Genomic DNA, 24,034 nt, shown 5'->3' with positions numbered 1-24,034 from the left:
TGTTATTTTCCAATGCTCTTTTTATGCTCTTATATGGATATGAAAATAAAATATTTATAACTTTGTATATTTCCTTTACCATAATCCTTCCCTTCTCCCCCCTTGCCCTCACAGCACCTGAATTCTTTGCAAAAGGAGGAAATTTTGATGTAAGTGATGGAAAGCAAAGTAGATGAACCCACTGCTGCCTGGATATGCCAGGAGACAAATGGATAGAATCAAGTTTTATCTAGGATTTAAGACACCAAAAGAATAACTTACCTGCCTTTTTTGTGGTAGAACTATGAGTTACTCCTCCAGTGCTTCATCATTACCTTTTCCAGGGTTATACTGTCTCCATGTTGATACTGTTCTGTGAAAAGAATTCTCCCTTCTCCCAACTCTTTCTCTAGTAATATGTAAGTTGCAGTTCTCCTTTTAAAGCACTCAAGCTTTGCACTTGAACCTGTGTTGCATTTGAAGAGCCCAAGATTTATTCTCTCCTTGTTAAAGCCCTTTCCCCTCTGATCACGTCACTGGCTGGGTTAAAAGCTCTTCTCTGGTATAAAAGCTAATTTTGTTTCATTGGTGACGACAAGAACCATATTTACAGTGGTTTGATTATTGCATGACATCATTCTAGGACAGATTAAAAATATATCCTGACATAGATGTGGGTTGATGTCAGACAGGGGAGGTCAGAGCCAAGGAGTGGGTGGCCTGAAAAGTTGACTTTTCATTATGGTTCCATCATCTAAAAGCAGAACATCTCCACCACCTCCTTCTGCAGACTCTCACCTCTCCAGTGCTTCCTAGGATGGACGAGTTCCTTCTTTCCACTTGATGTTTTCTTTGGAATGGCTGATTTTGTAGTATTTTACCATTAAATTATTCATGTTTGCTCACAATTTAACGTTTGCAATATATACAGGGTCAAAATATAGACTGGCAGAGCTGGCAAAAGACAGAAATGGGTGTAATGTATCAGTTCTCTAATTCTTAGTGGAATCATGGAATGGCTTGGATCAGAAGGGACCATAAAATTCACCTTGTTCCACCCGTCCTCCCGTGGGCAGGGACACATTCCACTAGCCCAGGTTGCTTAAAGCAGTATCAGCTCACGTGGAGTAGCAGCCCCCTCCTGGTTTTATTCTGAGGGAAAAGCAGAGTATTTTAGAGAATTCCTGTTTATTTTTAATGAAGAAGATACAGTTTTTGCACTTTGTAGCTCTGGGAAGTGAGACAAGCATAAACATTTTAACCAAAGGAGAAGAAAAAAGTATTTTGGTTGCCCTAGGGGGATCCAAATGAAAGTAGAGTTTTTGAAATCTCAGGCAAAAAAAGCTGTACCTGATCCACCTGGGAATTACATATCAGGATTCACGGGGTTTTACATAGTTCCTCCTTGTATAATTTGGTTGCATGGGGGTTTCGTGGGTCCAATACCTTCAATTTACAACTCATATAAAAGTTATGTGATATTTTGGTTTTTTTTAAAAGAATGCTGTAGAACAGATTGATCTTTGCTGGTCTTCCACTGGAGTCAGTGGAGTTACGCCATGAGGCCAAAACTCTCTTTGACCTCATTGTGATGTTAAAGTTAAGGATGCTTTAAACTGTCAAACAAACAAAAAACCAACCAACCAACCAAAAAACCCCCAAACAAGAACAACAAAAAAATCAGGTGTCCAACCTTGACAACAAAATGTCCTGGAGCAGGAGGAGAAGGGGAATAAAAGAGATGAACAATAAGATCTCCTGGCTCTCATCTTCTCTTGGAAAAATGTTAAAGAAATAACCCCTTTACCCCCAGGAAACCCTGGCTACAAGTAAAGGGTATAGTATGGAAACTCTTTTTGTAGCCACCAAAACTGGTCGTGGTACAGAAGCAGATTATGGGAAGGATTGGCACTTTTGTTGTGCTTCTGTGTAAAATGAAGCCATCCCTGTATGAAGTGTTTGGTTTCATTACACAACGTAATGAAACCAAAGGATCTCTAGAAAAATAAAATCAAGTGATTTGTGAGTAACAGCTTGGTTTTAAAAAATTTTTGAAAAATATCTGAGTCATCCTCAGTTTTGCCTGTCAAATCACTGGTGCAAGGAGATATTAAAATGATATTTATTATGCATTTGCTCTGTTTTCTCCAGCAGTTTGTTTTGTCACTTCTTTGGCTTTTGTCACACTTTATCCCTTTTGTTGCTTGTTTCCAACTTTATGGCCAACTGAAATATTAGATTATTGCTGTGGGGATCCAGCACAGATGCTTCAAATCCTGGGCTCAGCACATGGCTCCAGAGAGGGCTGGGATGAGGGAGTCTAGCTCTTTGCTGAGCCACTGCATGGTAGCTTCTCCCTCCTCCATCTGGACATCTGTAGTAGCCCCAGACCTTTTCCTCAGTCCTGGAGAGAGCAGGTCGGGAAGCTGAGCCTCTTCCATGTGTTCTGTCCTTGGATTTCCGGCCTCTTTGCTTATGCCAGTACAACATGCAGGTCTTTCCCTTCCTCCTTGTAGTGGTTTGGTCTAAAATACTCATTACTGTTTATCTTCTGTGAGATAAGAAGCAAAGCAGGCACCAACTTGAAGGAATATAAAGAAGTTTATTAACAGACCTAAAAGAAGAAAAGAAAAAAAAAAATTATACCACCTTCAGAACTCTCCTCCTCCCCCCACCTTCCTCCCTTCTCCCACTGACAATGTAAAAAGACAACCCTTGAGATGTTCAGTCTGTTTACCACTTCTATAATAACCTTGTTCAGTCCATTCTTGCTCGTGCTATGAAAACATGATCACACCGAGACAGCCGCCCACTTCCAAATATTGTTCAGTCCATTTAGGAAGAGGAGTCTCTCTGCTCACATGTGAGTCCCTTCCCCTGACTTGCAGCTTTTCCCGGAATTGCTTTCGAGGGTCCACTCTTGAAGTTTTTGGGGTACAATTTTAAGGTTGAGCCGTTCAGAAACAAAAAAAACAGAGGCCCTTCTCCTTCCCTGGGAGCAAAGGGTCTTCCTCATCTTCATCTTTAGGACTATCTCTGGGAGCATCTCTAGGAACTGAGGTTTCTCCTTTCCCATTTGGAGCAAAAGTCCTCATCTGGTTCATCTGGTCCATCTCTCCCTGTCCAAACTTCTCATGAAATTACAGCTGCGTCAGCATCTGCCTATCTCAGCGCAGGTGCTTTTGCTTACGGGTTGAACACTCCACCCCCCATATCTTCATGAAATTACAACGGGATACTCTGATATACCATAGCTTCACAACAGAATTTCAGCTTTAAGCATCTCCTCTTTCTCTTCCCTCAGGGTTTCAGCTCTTCACAGCAATAAAAGGGTTAATCTCACCTCGGCCTTGCAGCTTTGCAGCTGGAATGTTGAATTTTTCTTATTGAAGTGGAGAGGGGGAGAGCCAAGCTGCTCCGGCTGCCCACGGCAAGGCAGTGGGGGTGGTTCCACGGCTGGAACAGGCCCATGGCTCCAGGCTGGCCGTGGCCCGGCCCGGCCTGGCCCAAGCAGGGCCTGGCCGGGCCCACTGGCCCCTGCACGGTGCCTGCAGCCACCTGTGCCAGCACTGGAAATGAGAGAGAGCTTGGGGGGGAGTTTGTCTATTCTTAAGTGTGGATCACAGAGGTGGTCACAACTTTAAGTGGCTTAAAGAATTGTCCATATTCAACCTGGCCAGCTGATAGGTTCTATCAGGTCCCAGAGGAAGCTGTAAGCACCCCTTAGCAAGGACATCCCTTCCGGGACTATGCTTGCTAACCTATGACACTCCTACAAAAGGACTTGCTTGGTTCTGATGAGAGCCACCACTTCAAGGGAGGGGAAGGGTATTTCTGCATGTTTTACCTCCAAATAATTGTGAATAAATCTTGCAGGACCAACTCTCTGCATTTAGAAACCCCCTTTTCTAGCACATACAAGGCAAAGTCCATTCAATGTTGCAGCAAGAACTTTGCACGGGGGACTTGTGTTTCATAAAAACCACTGAAGTGGATTTTAGATAAACAAAACAAACCCCTCACATATTTCAATTTAAAAATCACGAGATTCACACTGGTTTTTTGTACTGGAAAGGTTGTTTATTTTGTGAAGCAAGCTGCTGAGATAAAGTCCTGTTGAGGAGGGGAGGAAAAATGTTTGGGGTTTTTTTGCTGCAATTTTGCCTGCTGTTCTCAGTTATTATCTGCAAAGTTGTGAAATTCAGTTAAACCATTTTAGTCATCTCTTGGCTGCGGGAAATGTGTAACTTGGAGAGTTGAGGAATTATGAAATTGTGGAAAAGTTAAGTATCAGCCATGTGAATGTTATGTTTCTGTACAATTTCTGCTGACTTTTTTGCAGCCAGACATACGCTCAGTTTTATAGGGCTTCCAGAGAGATTGATTAACATTGATTTCTTTAAATACTGAAACCAAAAACAATGAGAGGATCCTCAAGAGTTTTTGAAAGAGCAAAGAAGGGCCAAGAAATGGTCTTTATTTCCTCTTAAACACTGAAATCTTGCTGAAGTCACTGGGCAGTTTGGCTTTCATAGACTTATGGAGGAAAAGTACTGAACTAAGTTACGAGCATTAACCCAAGTGTGGCCTGAGAAAACACCAAAATTACTTTGAAAGCACCCAGCCATTATTTTTCTTGGTAAGATTTTGGAGGAAATATTTTTCCAGTTCTGAACCATCATGTTCTTTATTCTAAAAGGGCTTTTTGGAGGACAGGGTAGGTGTAGGCTCTTCTGCCCTCTGTGTGGCTGTAGTTGCAAAATGCCAACTCATGGCACCACCAGCCAGTGAGCTGTTTGGAAAAAAATATCCAGAAATAATCTCTGTCAGGAAAATAAAACAAAGCAAATGACAGCTGTGTATAACAATATAATGCCTCAGAATTTAATGATGAGGTAAAACTCCTCCCTGTTCCTGTCCCTGCGTTGTTCATTGCCATTGTTATTACAAATGCTGGAGTAGATGGAGCAAACAGCTCTGGGTTTTTGTTAATATGGAAGTTATATTTTGCGTTTTCATGATTCTCCCTCATCATGATGGGTGCTCTCTACCATGCGTTGTTGAAGCCATAGCAAAGTGTCCTGTGGAAATATCAGTTCAAGACTATTTGTACCTCCCTAGTTTGTCTCTGCTCCAGGGCAGTAACATGCAGCCCCTCAATTTTTGCTTCCATTTTAAGCCAGAGCGGTGTCCAGAGCCCAATTCGACCCCACAAAATGCTGTACCAGGTGGTGTGGACAGTCAAAAACAAGGAGGTGTTAAGGCCATTAAGCCTTTTTATCTACCCAGCATTTCATGGTGTGAAACAACAAGCTGAGGGAACCATCTCATAATTATGTTAATCATTAATGATATTCACAGCTGCATTTAATCTGAAGTGAAGCCAGTGTCCTGTACAAACCCCATCTAAAGGGCAGACACAGATGTTGAGCAGCTGAGAGCCTGCTGCTGGCCTTCTGTGTCACAAGGAGCTGCAGCACTGGCAGAGGACAAAAGAGATGGTTCACATATGGCAGTAAATCAACAATGATTCAGCCAGCAACCTCTCCAGAAAATATTATGGGGCAAAAATACATGGTTTAAGTAAACAGTATCACACAAATATCCACTGTCCATACATCACACAGATGTACCAGCCAGTGCTTGGATGACTGCAGCCTAACTTAGTCTGATCTTCAGACAATAGATTTTGTTCTTTTGGCAACTCATATAATAATACAGTAGCAAAAATCTCCTTTCATGGTAAACATAAATTCAAGAGTTGTACATGTGAAAAGTATTGTGCATATCTGGAAAATATTACATTGGAAGCACTGAAAGGATATGATTGTCAGAGGGTGAGACTGAAATATGAACTTCCAGCAACTTTTCCTGTAAGTACTGAGAACATTTTTCCTCTTTTGCTCCTTGGCTTTTGGTGATTTTTAGTGGTTCCATGAATTCCTAATGAATTCTGCCTAAGTGGTGGACAGGTGTAACTTATCAGGGCTCAAATGGGGAATAGCATAACCATTAATCACAGAGCAGGAGCCCTGGGCAGGGAGTCAAAGTGCATTGTCTGCCAAGCACTTTTCTGCAGATTACTTGATAACGATATTAAGATTGATCACACAGTGCTGATCTTTTAGGTGATGTGAGCTGACCCACTTTTAAAGGGGGTTAATTTGCAATTTCACTGTAGCAAACAGAGATAATGTAATGCAATTTACTAACAGGATTCCAAACATGCATAACCTTAACCCTGTTTTGGGAAGAAAGTATGACCAATTCACTTTGTCAGTCCTCTTTTCTACAGGGAAGGATCCTTTTTGCAGAGGTTTTCAGATATTATTATTATTATTGTTATTATTACACTGAAGAAATACATAGTGAAAAGAAAGGTGTAAAGACCTGTTACATAATATACATGTCACAGAACAATGCCTGATCCAACCTACTCCCCAACAGGCAAAAAAAGTGGGAAAAGAAATTAACAATCCTTTACAGATGAATTCTCCCTGCTAAATCCTAAGTCCCTGCTATAATGAGTGGTGGGTTGTAAAAATTATTTGTGAGCAAAGCAATACCTGAGGATCTGAGAGACCTTTTCCAATGTAAACAAATCTATGTTTCCATGTTCCCTTAAATGAATTATTGAAACACCTGAACAATCCTACCTACGTTTTAAATTGGTACCATGACAGAAAATTTTACATTATTACTCTTATGATCAGCAACTAGGTTTTTAAGAGGGAAAGTGTTACGGAGAAGATGTTGATGTTAATTTATAGTAGTCATGGCAACCTAGTTCTTGCTTTTGTAACATTCTGGTCTTACTGGATTTGAGGGGAGGGAAGAGGGAACAGGTTTTGTTGTATCACAAGCAAAGTTTGCTCTGCTGAGACTGTGCTTTGCTTTGGCTTTTCAGTAGTTCTGTTACCCAGTTCCCAATTGCTCCAACCTAATCCCTTCATGCCAGCAGGAGTAGCTCAGGGAAGACAACAGACCTAAAGGAGCAGTTTGAAAACGGAGGGCTGAGCAATCAGTTCCCTGCTGTTATTTATGGGATCGGTTTGGAGGGGCCTGGCTCTTCCAAAATGTTCAGCAAGAGGCTTCAGATGTGTGAATTGTTGCTGCAGGGATGTTCTGTGGGCTACGTACCTAAAGCTTAAGCATGACAATACTGCTGGGTTTAACAGTTCGGGTTCTTTTTCAGATCTGCCATCAGCCAAAGTGACTTAGCTCCAGAGTGCTGTCTTAATTAAAAGAGAAACATCGCTCTCAAGAGATGGTGGCATTTCAGAATGTGTAAGGAGTCAGTTCCAGGTTGGAGCTACGATCAGTAGGAGTCTGAAGGACTGACCTGCCCCAAGCCCCATCAGCTTTGGCACCGTCCGACCCTCTCGCTGTGCCTGGTGCTCAGCAGGTCTGGGTTTGTGTGGGTGAGCCCAAAAACATCAATGCCAAAAGGGCTCTTCTGTTTCATGGGGAGCTCTGCCTGCTCCTGTTCATCTCCCAGCACTGCCTGAGCCTCTGTGGGAGCGTGGGAGGCTGGGGAAGAGCGGAGCATCCTGTGCTGGAAAGCTGCTCTCATGCTGCCGCCTGCAGACGTGCGGGAGCAGCTCAGAGGGGCTCCAGCTGGGCTGGACACAGGTTATGGGGTTTGCCTGCACTTCTCTCTTCTGGAAATATCTTCAAGCTGTTACTTAAAGGAATTCAAGATATTAGTTGAAATTAATTTTTCCTGGAATGAATTAAACATAAAAATGGGGCATCTTGACAGGTATAACTGAGTTGCCCCCACTTAGAGAAGGCGTTCTGGTTTTGGTCACCACAGAAATGCAAAGCTCTAAAAAATTCATCTGAGAGCAAACTTCTTCAGGAAGGCAAACTATTAATTATGAATGTATTTAAAATTATAGAAAATAGAAATACCAAGCTCCAGACCTGTTTGTTTGTTTTGTTTATCTTCTTAATAGTACTTTAGAATAAATGCAGCACTTCATCTTCTAGCAATACAAAAGGGAGCAATTCTATTTCCCAGGTGTCCTGTTATCCCTATGGCCACAAAAGACTTTACAGAAGTACAGCTCTGCTCACAAACTACTGCTTCAACAACATTGGCCTTCCTGAAATGTGGCAGGCAGGATGCTCTGTAAGCCTGTGCATGCCATAATTTTTCAGCTAATGGTCTACATATAAACAAAAATGAAATCTTGGTGAGAAATCTATGACTTTAAATGAATACTGGGTTGGCTGGCAGGTATATTTTATATTTTGAACTCTAAAATGAGGAAGTCAGCTTTTTTAGTCTTCAAATAAAAATGTTAAGAGTATTCTTCAAGTACTGTGTGTTGTAACCACCAGTGAAAATTGGCATCCTAATTAGCAGAACAGTGTCTTTTGCAAACTAGAATTAGTTTGTCAACAGGTACTTGGAATAATATGAATACATGTTGCTCTTATTGAAAATTGAAATTGTGATTTCAAATCATAATTGGCAAAACCAGAAAAAATAATATTTAATAATTTATCTTTGTTGATAAAGAGCTTGAAATGTTCTGGTTTGACTCGTGCTGAAACCTTTTTCAAATTACATCAAAATAGACAAGGCCGTTGTTGACTTATAAGATGGTTCTAATTTTAGAATGTACTTTAATGTGAATAAAGAGAAAAAGCTGTTTTGAAATAGGTAGCTCATGTGAAATTAAGTAATACATTTAAACTTTTTAATTTCAGCTGCAGCAAAAATGTTTCTAAATTGGTACTCGCATATGAAGTCTTTTAAAGTTTTGTTTAACCCCCAAAAAGATTAATTATTTAAGGTGTATTTTCCTTTTTCTGATTCAGAGCTACAAAACTTTCAGGGTACAATGAACGAGCACCTGTCCTAAGCCTGAAATCCCTGCTGGGACACATCCCTGCCTTTGGTCCAGTATGGTTTGGTTCCAGCTGGAATGTTTTGGATGGAATGCATCAGAGCATGTGCTGCAAGCCCTGCTTACAGGAGGACAGGGAATTGGTGCTGCCTGCATCACTTGGGACATGGCTCTGGACATGACTTGGATGAAATAGCTATGGCTGATTTTCTTATTTTTGCATTATTTATGATAAATGGCAAATGGCCTTTTGCCATCTGTTAATGGTGTGGGGATCACTGCACGTGACACAGTAAGTTTTCGTGGATGGCTCTCCACAAACACGATGCTTTCTACAGGCTTTTCAAGAAGAAAATAACAAACTTTCCAGACCTGTAAGCTTTGCTTTATCTGAGCCCAGAAAAGATTTCCTAGGTAGGAGAACTGTGTGATGGAGCTGCCCATTGCCCTCAAATAAAACAGGAGGAGACTGGGGCTGCATTTCTGTGCACAGGCTGTCATTCAGCTTTCTTAGCAGTTTTAAACCATTCCCACCTCAAAAGTGCTTATCTTTATATGATAGTGGGGAATAAAATAATGTCACCACAACTATACAGGTGCTTTACTGTCTTCGGTACAGGAAACCTTGCCTGAGAAGAAACTAGTCACCAAAGTGACTTCTGAGTCACAATGGCCTCAAAATCCCATATGTAATTCTAACCCTGGGTTCAGCCAATGTGTTTTCCTCCTCAGTAATCCTGGCTACAGCCCCCAGCTCAGCTGGGTTACCGGTGCCTTCACCCTGGCACAAAAACTCCAGGAGGCTGGCTATGAACCTGCTCTCCCTGACCTCCCTTGCAGGAGTGTTTGAAATCCTAGGCCTCTTCTCTCCTAGCCAAGTAGTTATTGCCTCGGCTGAAGGATTCCCTGCTTCTAAAGATTGATAAAACCACCTTTTTCCTGCAGGGGAAGGTACGGATGCCTTTCTGGAAGAGCAGTCGACAGCTGTAGCTTCACGGGCAGGGAACAGCAGAGTGTTACTGTAGCTCAGTTCACTGCCTGCTCTTACCCCCTTCCCATCTGATTTGCACCCACGAGCATTCCTGGGCTAATTAAGGCAGACTGGGACAAGATTCCAGCCCCCCTGCGAGGTGCCTGGCATGGCTGCAGGGGTGATGCTCTTGGTGTTAGCAGGGAGTGGGCAGATACAGAGAGAAAAATGCTGATTTAGGGCCTGAGAGTCTCTTGCCACAGTGATACTCCGCATGCAGGCTTGCCGGCTCACTTGGGTTTATGTTTTGTTAGGTTTTTTGGTTTTTTTTTTTTTACCCACACGCAGCCGTCTGCGTTGGCTTCCAGTGCCATCTAGTGGGACGTCATTTTACGGCTCTAAGAGATGCAGCTCCAGTTAAGACATTTCAAGCCTTTGCGTGTGAATACATTGATTCCTTTCTGTGCACTACCATGTCCTTCAGGAACGATCCATTTACAGATATTTATCCTCGTTTCTGACATTTAAGGTGCATATAAACTGGAACTTTAAACCTGTAACAAAAGAAGTATAGATCTGTTTGCAAGTAGATGGATTGACAGATGTTTGTTTTTTGCTTTAGTGGAGACTTTTGAGAGAGCATGCAGATGTTCTGATGTTTTAAATAGTAGAGCTGCTTGTTCGCACTGGGAGCACTGTTTCTGTATTGTGCACCTTATTTTCTGTGTATCTTTTTTATCTAATTGGTACAAAATTAGATTCTGCCATTCATAACATGTTAGGCACTTTGAAATCATGACATAGACCTTTTTCAAATTTTTTACTTGTAATATAACTCCATGGTTTCTAGACACTCCTTTGGTTCCCTCACTGCCCAAGTGGTCTGAAGGTTACTGTAAGTAAAAGACTTTTTTTCTTTTTAATTTCTGATTTATGTGGATAAAGTAATATGTGACACCTCAAGGTTTACGAGTAAAGTGTGGGATCTGTTATTTATGTTTTTATCAGCTGTTGGCCCAGCTCCCTTGGCTCATAAAGAAGTATAAATCCTAACCCCAGCCTCATCAGTTGTGTCTGGGGAGGTTACTTAAGGAGATTTTGTGGATGTGCCACTGGCTACTCCTGTATCTTGTCCTTGCAACATCACAATATTTTTGGCTGCATCAGTGGGAAGGAGAGCATTGCTTGGAAAGGTTCTGTGTCACAGCCATGTGTCCACTTTCCTATTTTTCTTTATATGCATGTGTGTATTACCGCAGGCCTGGTTCCTATGGTATATCACTGTGTCCCACAGCCATAGGGAGGAGGAGGAGAGAAGATCCAGCAGGCAGGAATTGTGCAGCAAAATTGATTGATTTAATTATTTTACAAACTCTTTTATAGACTTTTTTCTTCATAGTCTAATTGGACAAAGGGCCAGCCACCCCTTGGGGGTGATTGGCTAAAATCCTAAACATCCATTGTCAAAATATTTTTCTACTATACCATAAACAAGACTTTTCAAGGTTGCAGGCGGCTTAGTTGTTTACAGAACTCTGCTACCTCTTCTGTGAGAGAGAAAAGTCTCTCATGGACTTAGAAAATAGCAAGAAAATCCTTGCTAGCAGCATTTTTGTATCTACATGTGTGCTCTGTCTCTCTCTCTCTTTTCATATACAAAGGCAGTTTAGGTCCAGCTGGTTTGGGACACACCAAGCTGCTGTGAGGTGCTTTCTGCACCTGGGCCTTGGTGGGTGAGGGTTTAAGGTTCTTGGTGTTTCTTTGAAATGCATATAAAGCACATAATATAAAAGACCTATCTCAAAATACCCTGCCATGAAAAGGAAGCAAACTGTGAGTTATGAGAGGCTTAATTTCTGCTCCTTTTGCAAATGTGGTACTTACACAGAGAGGGAGGATTCGCCTGTCTCAGTGCTTGTAAGTTCATTACTGATGGCAGAGTAACTGAGGTTCCTGAGGGCTTCAGTGAAGAACATGAGAATGCAGAGCTCCCAGCATTAACATTTTAGATGCATTAAGATACCCAGACCACATGTGAAAACTGTCATTGTCTACTGAGCAGGTAATGTGCCCACCAGTTATGGCACAAACAGTTCTGCCTTTTGGAAAGCAGGGGAGGCAGATCTCAGCATCATTCAGGTGGCCTGTAATTGCTTTGTTTTGCACAACACTACGTGAAGTGACTGAGTCCCATGGTTGAAAGTGTTGCAATAAAAATATTAAATGGGTTTGCATGTGGAGCAAAGAACACTAAGTGCCTTAAATGTGGTAGCAAGAGGTTTAGGTTTTTAGCATATTTCAATTACTACCTCCAGGTTCCCCTCAGCCTGGTGACACTTTAGTTTTAGGTTAGAGGGGTTTTTGTGAACACACAGGCCACTTGTAGCTGGCTGCAAATGTTACAGACAATTGGATTTCTGGAGCAGCAGCATTGCTGTGTGGCCTCCCTCACCTCCACGATTTCTGTGTAATTATCAGCGGCACACTTGGACCCGCAGTGTCCCAAAATAGTTTTCTAGTAGCACACAAGATCAGTTGAAGGTTTCACAAAATCTCAGACTTTTTGAGAGCTTATTTTTAACAATTTTTCCTTTCATGTACCATCAGGCTTTAAAATGGGTTCTTTTAAATAGTTTCTCTTTTATTAAAAACCGACAGTGGCAACAAAACCCACAGGAGAGTAATACACAAATACATTATGTGATGTTCCTAAGGTACCCTGTGATTTCAAAAGAACAAGAAACTGTTTGACAAAGACCTTGATGCAAACAACTTCCAAGTAGAAAGAATGACTGTTTCTAGAAAAATCCACTCACTCCTGATAACCTGTTACGTTGAACAGGAGTAAAATGTAAATAAGAATATGACTAGACTCATATTAATAAATGTTTTGTTGGTGTACACAATCATATTATTTGAACAGAAATCTCATACAAGTGTAAAATTCATAGTAAAGATGTCTTTATTCCAAAATAATAATAATAATAATAATAATGTGTTAGGCAGACAGCTACAAAACATCTACACAAGACTTTGGTAAGAAATGTTCATGGTAGCTTTTTCATAATTCCACAGCAAACAAAAACAACAAAGGAAATCTAAAAATGCAACCAAACAAAACTTTGTTTAACTTGTATGCCACACACACAGAGTCCTACTGTACATTTGTTAAGCCCCTAGCTTTTTTTTTTTATTATGTGTAAAGATCCTATAGTTTGTATATTAGAAAAAAAAACATACACACAATGCTAAGATCTGATAGTGGAGGCCTACAAAACTGGTGTGACATCTGTGCTTTCAGTTCAGCAGGATTATTCAGGACATCAGAATGATAACAGTTCTTATTTTTATTGACTGATAACCAGTGCCTATTACACTACTAGAAAGTTTACAGTAACGATGCAAGACTTCTACATATTGTATGTCAGAGCTTTTTTTTTTCTGAATAGAAAATCAACCTCTTATTTTTTTTTAATCGTTTGTTTTTGTTTGTGTTTCTTTTTTTTTACAAAATGTAACAAGCTTAAATGTTTTTCTTGTACCAAGTTAGAAGAAAGACAAGTGATCTGTAAAATGCTTCAACAGAAAAAACAAGTGTGAAAAGCTGAGCATAAGCAGGAGTGGTCACACATTTCTGACCCGGTGCAATCTACCTTGTCACTTCATGTATTAACAAGGTGGGGAAAAAAGCAATTTGCAACATTAAGAACTTAAATGAGCCTAAGAGAAATGACTGGAAATCACACTGAACAGCCTTCTAAGAGAGAGAGAATAAAAGTATGTGGAGAATCAAATTAGTAAGAGCCACGGAGAAAGGAATGTCAGATTGTTTGAATGGACAATTTTGTGGGCATGTTCAGAAAGGCATTGTGTGTTTTCCCTAAGTGTATTTGGACTATGTGGCCTTTGGCAAAGGGAGTATTTAGTAGGACAAAACAGCTTGATGTACTGGAACAAACGTGAAAATGAAAATACAACACTGGGTTTAATTGATTATTTGCAGAAACAGGCATGGTTTTGCAAGATAAGCTTGAACAAGTGGTAAGGGTTGATGAAATAAATCTGGTTCCTGAACTCAGCAATTTTTTTCCATTCAGGAGAAACTTCTTCTGCCCCTTCTGCCCCAGGCTCATAGATCCTTCAAAGCCTTTAAAAGCACTCTGCCACGCATTTTATGGTCAGAGATTACTTTTCTGAGTGAATGGCCTCAGCTGGGACAGCCCTGACAGCTCAGCCAGAGATGTGGCTCTGCCCTGGCCGAGCCCCTGGCATTGATCATTGTGGCCTTTCTCTGCAGTTTCTTCACCCAAAATAGCTCAGCTGGTCACTCCTCCCATACCTATATCATTCCACTGTTCTTTTTGTTGGGTTTTCTTTTTTTTTTTTGTTATAAAAGTGTAATGTAAGCTCCTAAAAGCATTAGTGAGGACCAGTCTTGCAGCTATGCTGTAATGGCAGTGCTGTAGAGACATAAACTGCAGAATTTTTGAACAGGCACAAGGAGGCAAGCTATCTGAATTAATATTATGCAGTGAGCCAAGCTGTGCAAAAAGTAAAATGTTTGGTTTTAGCATTAAACCTTGTTGTATTCTTTTTTCCCCTGGTTTGGTTGACTATGGGTGTGCACCCATTTCATCTAGCAGCAGCAGGAGAGGGTTCACACTGCAGCTGGTTCCATTATTTCCCTGGCCTTTCCTTCATTCCAAACCTGCAAAAAGCAGTAAAATCCCTTGAGAGGGCGGGATGTGATGGCTGTGGAAGTCCTGAGCAGCCCTTGCAGTGTCCAGTGAAGGATGAACAGCTGATGAACAGCCCTACAATTAACACCACCAGCCCGTCGAGCCAGCTATCTTTGTACCCATTGTTCAGGTACAGAGGATCCCCAGCGTGGTGGTGGTGGGGAAGAAGAATAGCTCAGAGGGTTGTAGTGCTCAGCAAACAGGGACATTTAAAACCCAGGCGTCAGGTCCTCAGGGTAGTGACTGAGTGCTAAGGAAGTGAGTAAATTACTTAAGGCTGGTTTAAAGAGACCACTAAAAAAATTTCTCTCCATTCATTTCTCTCAAGCTTAAGAGTCAGCATCAACAGTCTTTATTTTCAGTGCATTGTTTTTATTTCTGTAGAGACATAGGTGTATGCTGCCTTGCTTGGACCAAAAGAAAACCCTTTACCTTCCCCTCTTAATGTCAGATTGTTGAACTTACAGGACAATACTGTATTCCAATAGCAAGTGGGGCCCAAGGGTGTCGCTGACTATACCTGACTCTGTGTAGGGAGGAGAGCTAAATTCTGCAGAAGATGGGGTGAAACAGCAATTAGAAGGATGAGGAGGTATTTTCTAATCTCAGGCAGTTTGTTGATCACTTAAGTAGTCAGGAAGGGCATTTAACCTGGCTAATATATCTACAAATGGGTAATTCTCACAAATTTAGTAATTTTTAGATTACCCAATACTCTGAGTAAAAAAGACATAAATGACACTGCTGTAAATGTATTCTTGGGCCAATCTATAATTATTTTTTTAAATGACTGTCATTTTCTTTCCTTTCAGAGGCTCTTTTCAGTTTTAAGGGATGCACGAGAACCTGGCTCACCTTTTCTCGACCATTTTTGTTTTATTATAAACCCGTTTCCCTCTTCACCTGTGATTAACATCCTCGTGAAACTGAATCTAATTTTTAGTGTCTCTCATGTGGAAGACTTCCTGTGACACAGCTGCTGCAACATTCTGGACCAATTTCTAGTAGTTCTGTATCCATTTTAAAAGGCAATGGATAGACCCAGTATGGACTGCACATACAATATTTGCATGTTTTCCTTATGTGCTGTCTTGACTGTGATTGTGTAGTGGTCAGACATCACTACTGAGCTGCAAAAATGATTCCCTTTTTAAGTTTTGAAGAAACAAAGACCTCTTTGCATGGACCACAGCATCCATGTGAAGAAAAGTGTTGAGGATTATTATTATAATAACTATCAGCTTAACCCAATAGTGTAAAAAGATAAACATGCACCTTTAATGTTATTGAACCAGCATTACTGAAATTACTCCTTGGCATAGTTGTGTAATAACAGAGGCACTGCTTTGGATTTTCAAAATCAAATCTAGAGAGAAATCCTCCCACAGATGAAGCTTTCTGTCACTTTAACTTAGTTTTGTTAGTATGCATGCATCCCATGTCTTTACAAGTAGTATTTCTATATGGCTATTCCAGATCCAGAGATATGTCTGCGTTTTAGTTAAATAACTCATTATGACTTCATTATTTTTATGCATTAAGGGCTGGCTGGAGTACCAAAGATTTACTCTCAGCATAAATCCGTGAGGAAATATTTATAAAATATTTTTCTTGCACCAGCAAGACTAAAAAGCAAACCACACTGCAAAAATGAAAACTAATATACACTTTATATTTTGTTGTTGTTGTTGTTTTAAAAAAACAAACCAAGGTTGACTTTCCATTTAGCTCAGAGTGCATCACTTGGAGCCTGGTGTTTTGTTAACAAGGATGGACATTACATGCTCTTAGCTCCTTTTTGTCTTTGCAGCTGGTAAACTGAGTGCTTTTGGACCTCTTCTTCACCATCATGTAGCGCTCCTGAATTCCACCTCCACACAGTGTAGAACATTCTGTCCAAGCAGTCCATGGTTTCAGCCTACAAACTGAAAAAAAATCAGTGATTTGATTAAGTTTTCAGTAGTAAAAACCCCTGCTAAGTATAATCAAGTTGCATTTGTCAAACACTGGAAAAAGTATTAAAAAAGAAATTTAATATCTACATCATAAAAGACAGATAAAATTAAGAAATTGTTAAATGTCATGCAAGCATGAGCCACAACTTAGCAGTAATTCCTATCCAGATAATGTTAATTATACCACAAGACACTATGTTTTGGGGATTGTAAGAATCAGGACTTGATGATACAGTCCCCCACTGGAAAAGCAGTCCATGCAGATCTCTTGGAGCAGCCTGAGTCTGAATCAGACTGTTGAGGTGGAAATCAGTTCAGTTCTGAAATTCAGCACTGGATCCATGAAGAAGTATTTTAAATGTTTGAAGCTAACTGGATGTAAAAGATTACCCCCCAGCTCTGCAGAAACTGCAATCAGTCCTTTGCCAGGTGTAAATGTTAAACCTTTTCACACTTCTGTGTGAAGCAGCTAAAATATTTTTAGTGATGGGACATGGACAGATGTGGACCTTTCTCCATGGTGCCCTAAGCTTAGGCTGGGTGATTTTGGTGATGGGCAAGCACTGATGAAAGTGGCTGTGTTCTATTGTATGGCTAAAACCTTCCCCAGCTGGAAATGCTGAAGATGCTCTCACAGAATGCTGTGGAGCTGCTCACAAGCTCCAGTCATGCAGAAAAGCCATGAACACACCAAAGTTCGTTTCACACTCACCTGGATATTGCTCACTATCTAAAGTCTTCTTTGCTTGTTCACTTCTCCTTTTATCCCGGGCCTCCTTCCAGCGCCTTTTTTCCATGCCTGGGCCCCGCAGGCACTTCCTCACTCTGCATTTTGTACGTTGGACGGTCTCTGGGCAAGCTGTTCCTCCAAACTGGGGCTCTATTTTAATCATCCTCGTCCTGATCATGTGGCCCTTCCCACAGGAGGTGTTGCACTCGGACCACTGGGACCACTCTGTCAGCTCACAGTTGATGGCTGCAGAGAATAAGAAACGTGGCACAAAACCCACGAGATCTGAATCTTTACACCCCAAATATGTGAACTCTACTCAAGCCTCCAATCTCCTCAGCAAATGTTTGGAGGCTGCATGTCAAAATTTTCTGAGTCCATTTCTAGCAGAAGTATTAATTGACACTCCCCTCAGTTTCTCCTTCAAGAGTGGTGCTGGCAGATCACTAAAATTACAAAGAACATATAAAAAAATTCTCCTGTGCCTTTTTCAATTTTCCCACCCATCTGTCTCTTTTGTAATGAAAAGCTGTTGAAAATTGAGTTATATTTAAAAATAATTTTCTACCTCTGAGATCTGAGCCTTGCTTTGCTGGCAGTGTTATGCAATAAGCCATATTTGCTAATACCATTATATCTTAAAAGTTTTCATCTTTCAGCACTGCTTAACACTTATAGCCCCAGTGAATAATAATCAAAATGATATTTCACATTATTTAAGTAAAGCTGAATGAGCAATTACAGTGTAAAAGCCTTTTTAACCAATACTTTCTGTGAAAAATAATGTAATTTGTGATGAAGCCTCGTAAACCAGCTGGCAACAGGATGCTAAAAGCAATCATATCTCATTCATTCAGCAGTGCCTTAGGCTATCACACTTCACAAAGGCTGAAAAGCAACTAGAAATTTGCTCTACCCAAGAAGTGGGGGATTTTAATGGAGTAAGGTAAAAAAATCATTGCAGCTGCCTCCACACCATCCAGTGGCAGGTTGCAAAGTGATACCGTTCACAGATGTATCAAAGGTGGAGAAAGCCTCTTTTGTGCCCTTTCTGAGCTAAAAGAATCACACAGGTGATTTCAACTCTTCTTTCTTTCCCTCCTGGCACATGGTCTGCATTTGAGTTATAAACCATGTTTTATACTTCTGAGTTATTTCCTACTGGGAAGTTGCCTGGAGCTGTTAGTGTGTTAAACACGGAGAACTGTATTCCCACAGCAATATTGGGAGTCAGCATAGGCTGAAGTAAGGCAGGCTGAACGGAAGACATGGTTGTATTCCAGCTCTCTGTTGCTGAAAGTGGATGATAATAATAATAATAATAATAATAATAATAATAATAATAATAATAATAATAATAATAATAATAATTTAAAAAAAACACAGATTTTTAAACAATGCACAGTTGATACCCCTGCCAATTTAAGAAGTGATGCTAAGAAAAGCTGATGGAGGTTTGACCCATGGATTGTGACACATAATTAGCCTCCTCCTTCCAGGGAGTTTTCCAAACTCACGGCATTCAGGCAGCATGCACTTCTCTGCTTGCTCCAGTTCCTCGTTGCAGTCTCCAAGCTCAGCAGCAGATTTCAGCATCCTTTGCCGGGTTCTCATTCCCTTCCCACAGGTTACACTGCAGTCACTCCATTCAGACCAGGGAGAGAGCAGGCAGGGGATGGTATCTGACAGGAAATAAAAAGGGAATGAATTCTTGTTATTAATGATTTCTTATTATAAATAAATTATGAAGGTATACATTTTGAAAATGGAACAGCTGGAAAATGTGCTACATTTTATCTGTCATCAGCCAATTATACTTTCTTGTCACAAGCTGAATGGTGTTGCTGAAGAGGCTCAGAAAACTTTCTATTAAATTGAAAGGTTTGCTTGATTTAAATATCTTTGCTACCTTTTTGTATATCTAAGTCATATCTGCTGGGTCCCAGTGCATCTGGGGAATAAATAGTTTAAGGAGCTATGTTTCAATCATAACTCCTGTAAAAAAAAAAAGGATTGTTGCAGTGAACAAAACTGGAAGTCAACTTAATTTAGTCTAAAAAGTGAAACTTCCATATTTAATCTACCAAAAGTATTTTTAAAATTATCTCTGTCTTTGATGAAGATTTAACATTTCCTAAGAAATTAATAGTGACAGTAAGGGTGAGGCTGGCTGACTGCACAAGAGAAACACCTCAATTTCTGACCTGTTCATGGGTTAAAAGGAGTGAGCACTGTTTCATTTGTTTTTTCTAGCCTTGTGGTCAAATATACCTCATATTGCATAACTTAGAGTTGTTTAGGTATGGCTTGCTGATACACACACCACTGTGTGGGTCATACAGCAACAGGATACCACTGAACATTTCTGATTGATGCTCTCATCCTGATGCTGAATGTGCTCCTTAATGCACAATCCCCAAGATTTTTCTCCTAATTTTAAGGAGAACAAGGAAAAGCAGCAATGCTTCTGGTTTGTCTGTCTGGTTTGTGTGCTGGGACAATGTGTCAGAAATGATGTTTGTTTTTGTAGCAGAGCAGAGGAACTCCCGGGCACTCACGGCATTCGGGCATCATGCATTTCTCTGCCTCCGTGGTTTCTGCCTTGCACATGGATCCATCAGCAGGAGTCATCTTGATCATTCTGTGCCGTCTCTTCATCCCTGTGCCACAGCTGGCACTGCATTCATCCCACTCGCCCCATTCAGTGACCAGGCAGCTGCTGGGAGCTGTTCAAAGTAGACAGAGAAAAATTGTTCATAGGCATCACAGGATCAGCTGAGTTGGAAGGGACCCACAAGGATTATTGAGTCCAACTCCTGGCCCTGCACAGGGTCATCCCCAAGTGTCACACCATGTCCCTGAGAGTATTGTCCAAACATTTCTTGAACTCTGTCAGGCTTGGTGTTGTGACCAGTTCCCTGGGGACCCTGTTTCAGTACCCAGATATCCAACCTAAACCTTCCCTGACACAACTTCAGGCCATTCCCTTGGGTCCTGTCACTGTCACCACAGAGAAGAGATCAGTGCCTGCCCCTCCTCTTCCCCTCATGAGGAAGTTGTAACTGCAATGAGGTCTCCCCTCAGTCTCCTCCAGGCTGAACAGACCAAGTGCCCTCAGCTGCTCCTCACACGGTTTCCCCTCAAGGCCCTTCACCTTCCTTGTGACCTCCTCTGTAACAGTTTAATGTCTTTTTTATACTGTGGCACCCAGAAATGCCCCCAGCACTTGAGGTGAGGCTGCCCCAGCCCAGAGCAGAGCAGGACAATCCCCTCCCGTGCCCAGCTGGTGATGCTGTGCCTGGTGCCCCCCAGGCTGGCCCTCCTGGCTCTAGGGCACTCTTGGCTCATGTTCAACTTTCCATTGACCAGGACCCCCAGGTCCCTTTCCCTGGCACTATTTTCCAGCCTCTCATTCCCCAGTCTGTCCATACATCCAGGGTTGCCCCATCCCAAGTGCAGAATCCAGCACTTTCCCTTGCACAGCTTCACATGGTTGGTGACTGCCCAGCCCTCTCATTGTCAGGGTCTCTCTGCAGGGCTTCTCTGCCTTCAAGGGAGTCAGCAGCTCCTCCCAGTTTTGTATCATCTGTGAACTCACTTAGTATCTCTTCCAATCTTGCAGCCAAGTCATTTATTAAGGTATTGAAGAGCACAGGGCCTAAGATGGGGGACCCCACTAAGACTCATATAAAAAAGGATTTGGGCAGTGCTCCTGCCATTGGCTGGATTTATAAAGCTGAATAAAACACTTACAGCATTCCTCATTTACAATACACTTCTCAGTCTCTTCAGTAGGCACTTTGCACATGGAGCCATCCTCAGGGAACTGCTTTACGTATCTTTCCCTGGATCTCGTTCCCATCCCACAGGAGACGCTGCAGGGGGACCATGTGATCCAATCAGACATCATGCAGGTGGAACCATCTGGAACACAGAGAGTATTCAGTTGTGGGCACTGAGAGAACTGCTGCCCATTTGTGTGCAGCATCCCTTTCATGCTGCCTTCCACACTGTCCTCTCCTCCACTGTATCCTTCACTCCCTTCCTTTATACTTCTGGATACTTCATCCCCCGAGACAGCTGAGATGCAGAATTGACCACAGACAGCTTCCATTCATGCTCTTCAGCAGTTTTCTCTTTGCCACAACTCAAGCCATACTACAGCAACCAACATCCCTAAGAACTCTGAAGGAAAAGTAAACTCTACAAGGTATTCTTCTCCTGCACCTTCCATTCCTGGTTACCTTCATCACTGCAGCCTGGACCCATGCAGGGCTGAAAATCCTGGGTGTCTGGGCAGGGCACACTGAGGTCCAGCTGAGCTTTAAGCATTCTCTGCCTCATTCTCTTGCCCTTTTCACAGGTAGAAGAGCTGCAGGCCGACCAGGGGGACCAGTTTGAATATATGCAGGTCTCAGGAGTGTCATCTGAAAAGTAAGGAAGGGCACTGAATGTTAAAAACAGTCTTCCATTTTCTTCCCTTTACTTGGCTGATGATTACTTTAGATTCCAATAGGACACGTTATTTCTTTCTGCATTCCATCCTCTCCATTTTAGCCCAGAAGAAAGAAGAATTACCAATTGGCAACTTTCATTTAAAAAAAAAATAATTTATTTGAACCCCCAAAAGTCTTCTCTCTTCTATTGCCTGTATTGTTACTGTCATCTCCTAGGTATACATGCAATTTCTTTTCTGTATAAGGGAAGGCTAATAGAAGAGACCAGAAGAGATGAAAACCTAAATCATTGTTTGGCACTGAGTACAATTTTTGCTTCTAAGTCAGTTTTGTACCTTATCTACAAATGACAGTGGGGAATGGAACAAAATATAAATTATTAGTAACACACAAACTAATTTCAAACGTACCTTCTTCTTTTTCCTCCGGTGCTAGATCTGCCACAATATCATCTATGTTATCAGGAACGATATTGCACTGCTCCCCCTGCAAAAAAAGGATTGTGAACACTGAAAAAAGGAAACTCATCCTTGAGGGGTTCAACCAGTACATTGCTGTGTCTGCAGCACCTTTTTCTCTTTGAATTCCTTGGCATACGTAAAGAAAATCCCCAGCTGAGATGAAATAATTACCAGAATTAGGAGAACTAATACCTTAAGACAGTTTAATTTTTTTCTGCTGTTGTGTTTGCTGTGGGTAGGTTAAGGACTGCAGATTTGGAGGGACGGGGGAGAAAGAACTGATTGGTTTTTTGGTTTATTAAGTGGATTTTTGCTTGCTTGAGAATTTTACTTATATTCTACCTTTCGTGCAATTCTCTCAATAACAACTCTGGCCACCAGTTTGATAGATCCTCCTTCTGGGTCATAAAATGGGCTTTGAGGATGATCTAAGCTTGTAAGTGGTCTGATCTTCTCCTGAGGCACCGTAGGTTTGTTAGGAGACTGCAATCAAAAAGAAAAAAAACATGTTAAAAAATAAACTAATGATTAATAGCACAATTAATCTGCAGAAATGAAAACTTCTCTGAAATGCTAAACTGCAAAATTCGAATGTAAGTTGAACTTAGTACACTCGTACTTACTGGTAAGGGGATTTTTTGTTTTTGTTTGGGTTTGTTTGTTTGTTTGGGGGTTTTTGTGGCTGTTTGGGGGTTTTGTTTGTTTTGGTTTTGTAGTTGTTTTTCTTCTGCTTTGCTGCAAGAAATAGTTGAAGCCTTCTGTGCCAAACAGAACAGTTGGCATTGGATGGGAAGAGGCCCAAACTCGAGTTGATGCATCTGCTGACGGCACTGCTTTGATCTGTACAAAGGGGGTGAGCACCTAAAGGCTTAGCTGTGACCAAAGTCCTCTGTTTATTCAACAGGTGAATATAACAGGTGAACATGAGTAAGAAGTTCTTTACTGTGCAGTGACCAAGCACTGGAAAAGATTGCCCAGAGTGCGTGCAGAGCCTCCCTTACTGGAAATATTCAAGAGCTGCACAGAGTCCTATAATCTGCTCTAGGATGACCCTGCTTAGATGGGGATGTTGGAGGAGACGACTCATTGTGGTTGCTTCCAACCTTACCCATCCTGTCATTCTGTGGTAATGATACCCCAGGTGAATGTAATATTGTCCCATTAATACTAATGCTGAAGGAATTCAGGCAGAACAACCAACAGTTCAGTGTAGTTAACATCCGTTTAAAATGCATTTTAATTCGTTTGAAGAAAAATTTTTGCTGGAGTAAAATGTATAAAGGTGCCTAGGGCATCACCATGGATCAAACAGCTTTCCTACCTCACTGCTTTGAGGTGATATATTTGGCTAAATTCCAGATAGTGCCTATACCTCATAGGTGACGCCACTGTCCGTGCCAGCATCCCAGGGGATTAAATCCTGCACGACTTTCTGCACCCAGCCACAGTCCTTGGTGCAGAGATCCTCGGCAGAGAGCCCCACGTTCCAGTCGGGGCTGGGGCCCAGCATGGTGAGGAAGGACATCAGGTGCCGGTGGCGATCCACGGAAAACTCAGCAGAGGGAGCAGCTCTCCTGCAAATCCAGAGGAAGAGTGTCAGTAACTGCGGCCGGGTTTGCAGCCGGAGGGAATTGAATGAAGCTGCTGCTTCGAGCTGGGAAATACCGAACCACTCCTGGTTTGTGGGGATGGCTGAGCAGGGCCGGGAGAGGGCACTCCCAGGTCCCAGAATCCAGAGACCTTCGGCATCATTCAAGGAGGTTTGCACTTTAATAGGTGAAAGGGATATACAGAGCTGCAGCAGCGTGCTTATGCCTCAGTGGCATAATAATAAAAAAATTTGTCAAAACACTTGCAAAAATTAGGGCTAAAATGATGCCATGAT

The 24,034-nt window shown here is 41.6% G+C and overlaps 1 protein-coding gene and 1 long non-coding RNA gene across 6 annotated transcripts in view; one reads left to right on the top strand and one right to left on the bottom strand.

Annotated features, from left to right (window-relative positions):
* The window catches only part of LOC138111203 (uncharacterized), a 60,896-nt gene that overhangs the window by 3,796 nt on the left and 33,066 nt on the right, over positions 1-24,034 (top strand). The gene's annotated exons all lie outside the window — the stretch shown is intronic.
* The window catches only part of SPON1 (spondin 1), a 294,820-nt gene continuing 283,537 nt past the window's right edge, over positions 12,752-24,034 (bottom strand). For all 5 annotated transcript variants that reach the window (XM_069016536.1, XM_069016539.1, XM_069016534.1 and 2 more), the window contains 9 exons: positions 23,522-23,723; positions 22,492-22,632; positions 22,099-22,174; positions 21,476-21,658; positions 20,985-21,155; positions 19,790-19,957; positions 18,749-18,913; positions 17,214-17,477; positions 12,752-16,471 (listed from right to left, as the gene is read on the bottom strand). In XM_069016536.1, coding sequence (XP_068872637.1) covers positions 16,308-16,471; positions 17,214-17,477; positions 18,749-18,913; positions 19,790-19,957; positions 20,985-21,155; positions 21,476-21,658; positions 22,099-22,174; positions 22,492-22,632; positions 23,522-23,723 — 1,534 coding nt within the window. In that variant the 3' untranslated portion in view covers positions 12,752-16,307. The remainder of the gene's footprint in view (positions 16,472-17,213; positions 17,478-18,748; positions 18,914-19,789; positions 19,958-20,984; positions 21,156-21,475; positions 21,659-22,098; positions 22,175-22,491; positions 22,633-23,521; positions 23,724-24,034) is intronic.

The sequence above is a fragment of the Aphelocoma coerulescens genome, chromosome 5 (genome assembly GCF_041296385.1).
Source record: "Aphelocoma coerulescens isolate FSJ_1873_10779 chromosome 5, UR_Acoe_1.0, whole genome shotgun sequence".
NCBI classification, from domain to species: Eukaryota; Metazoa; Chordata; class Aves; order Passeriformes; family Corvidae; genus Aphelocoma; species Aphelocoma coerulescens.
The sequence above is the reverse complement of the archived record's forward strand: the minus strand, read 5'-3'. Positions and strand labels throughout refer to the sequence as shown.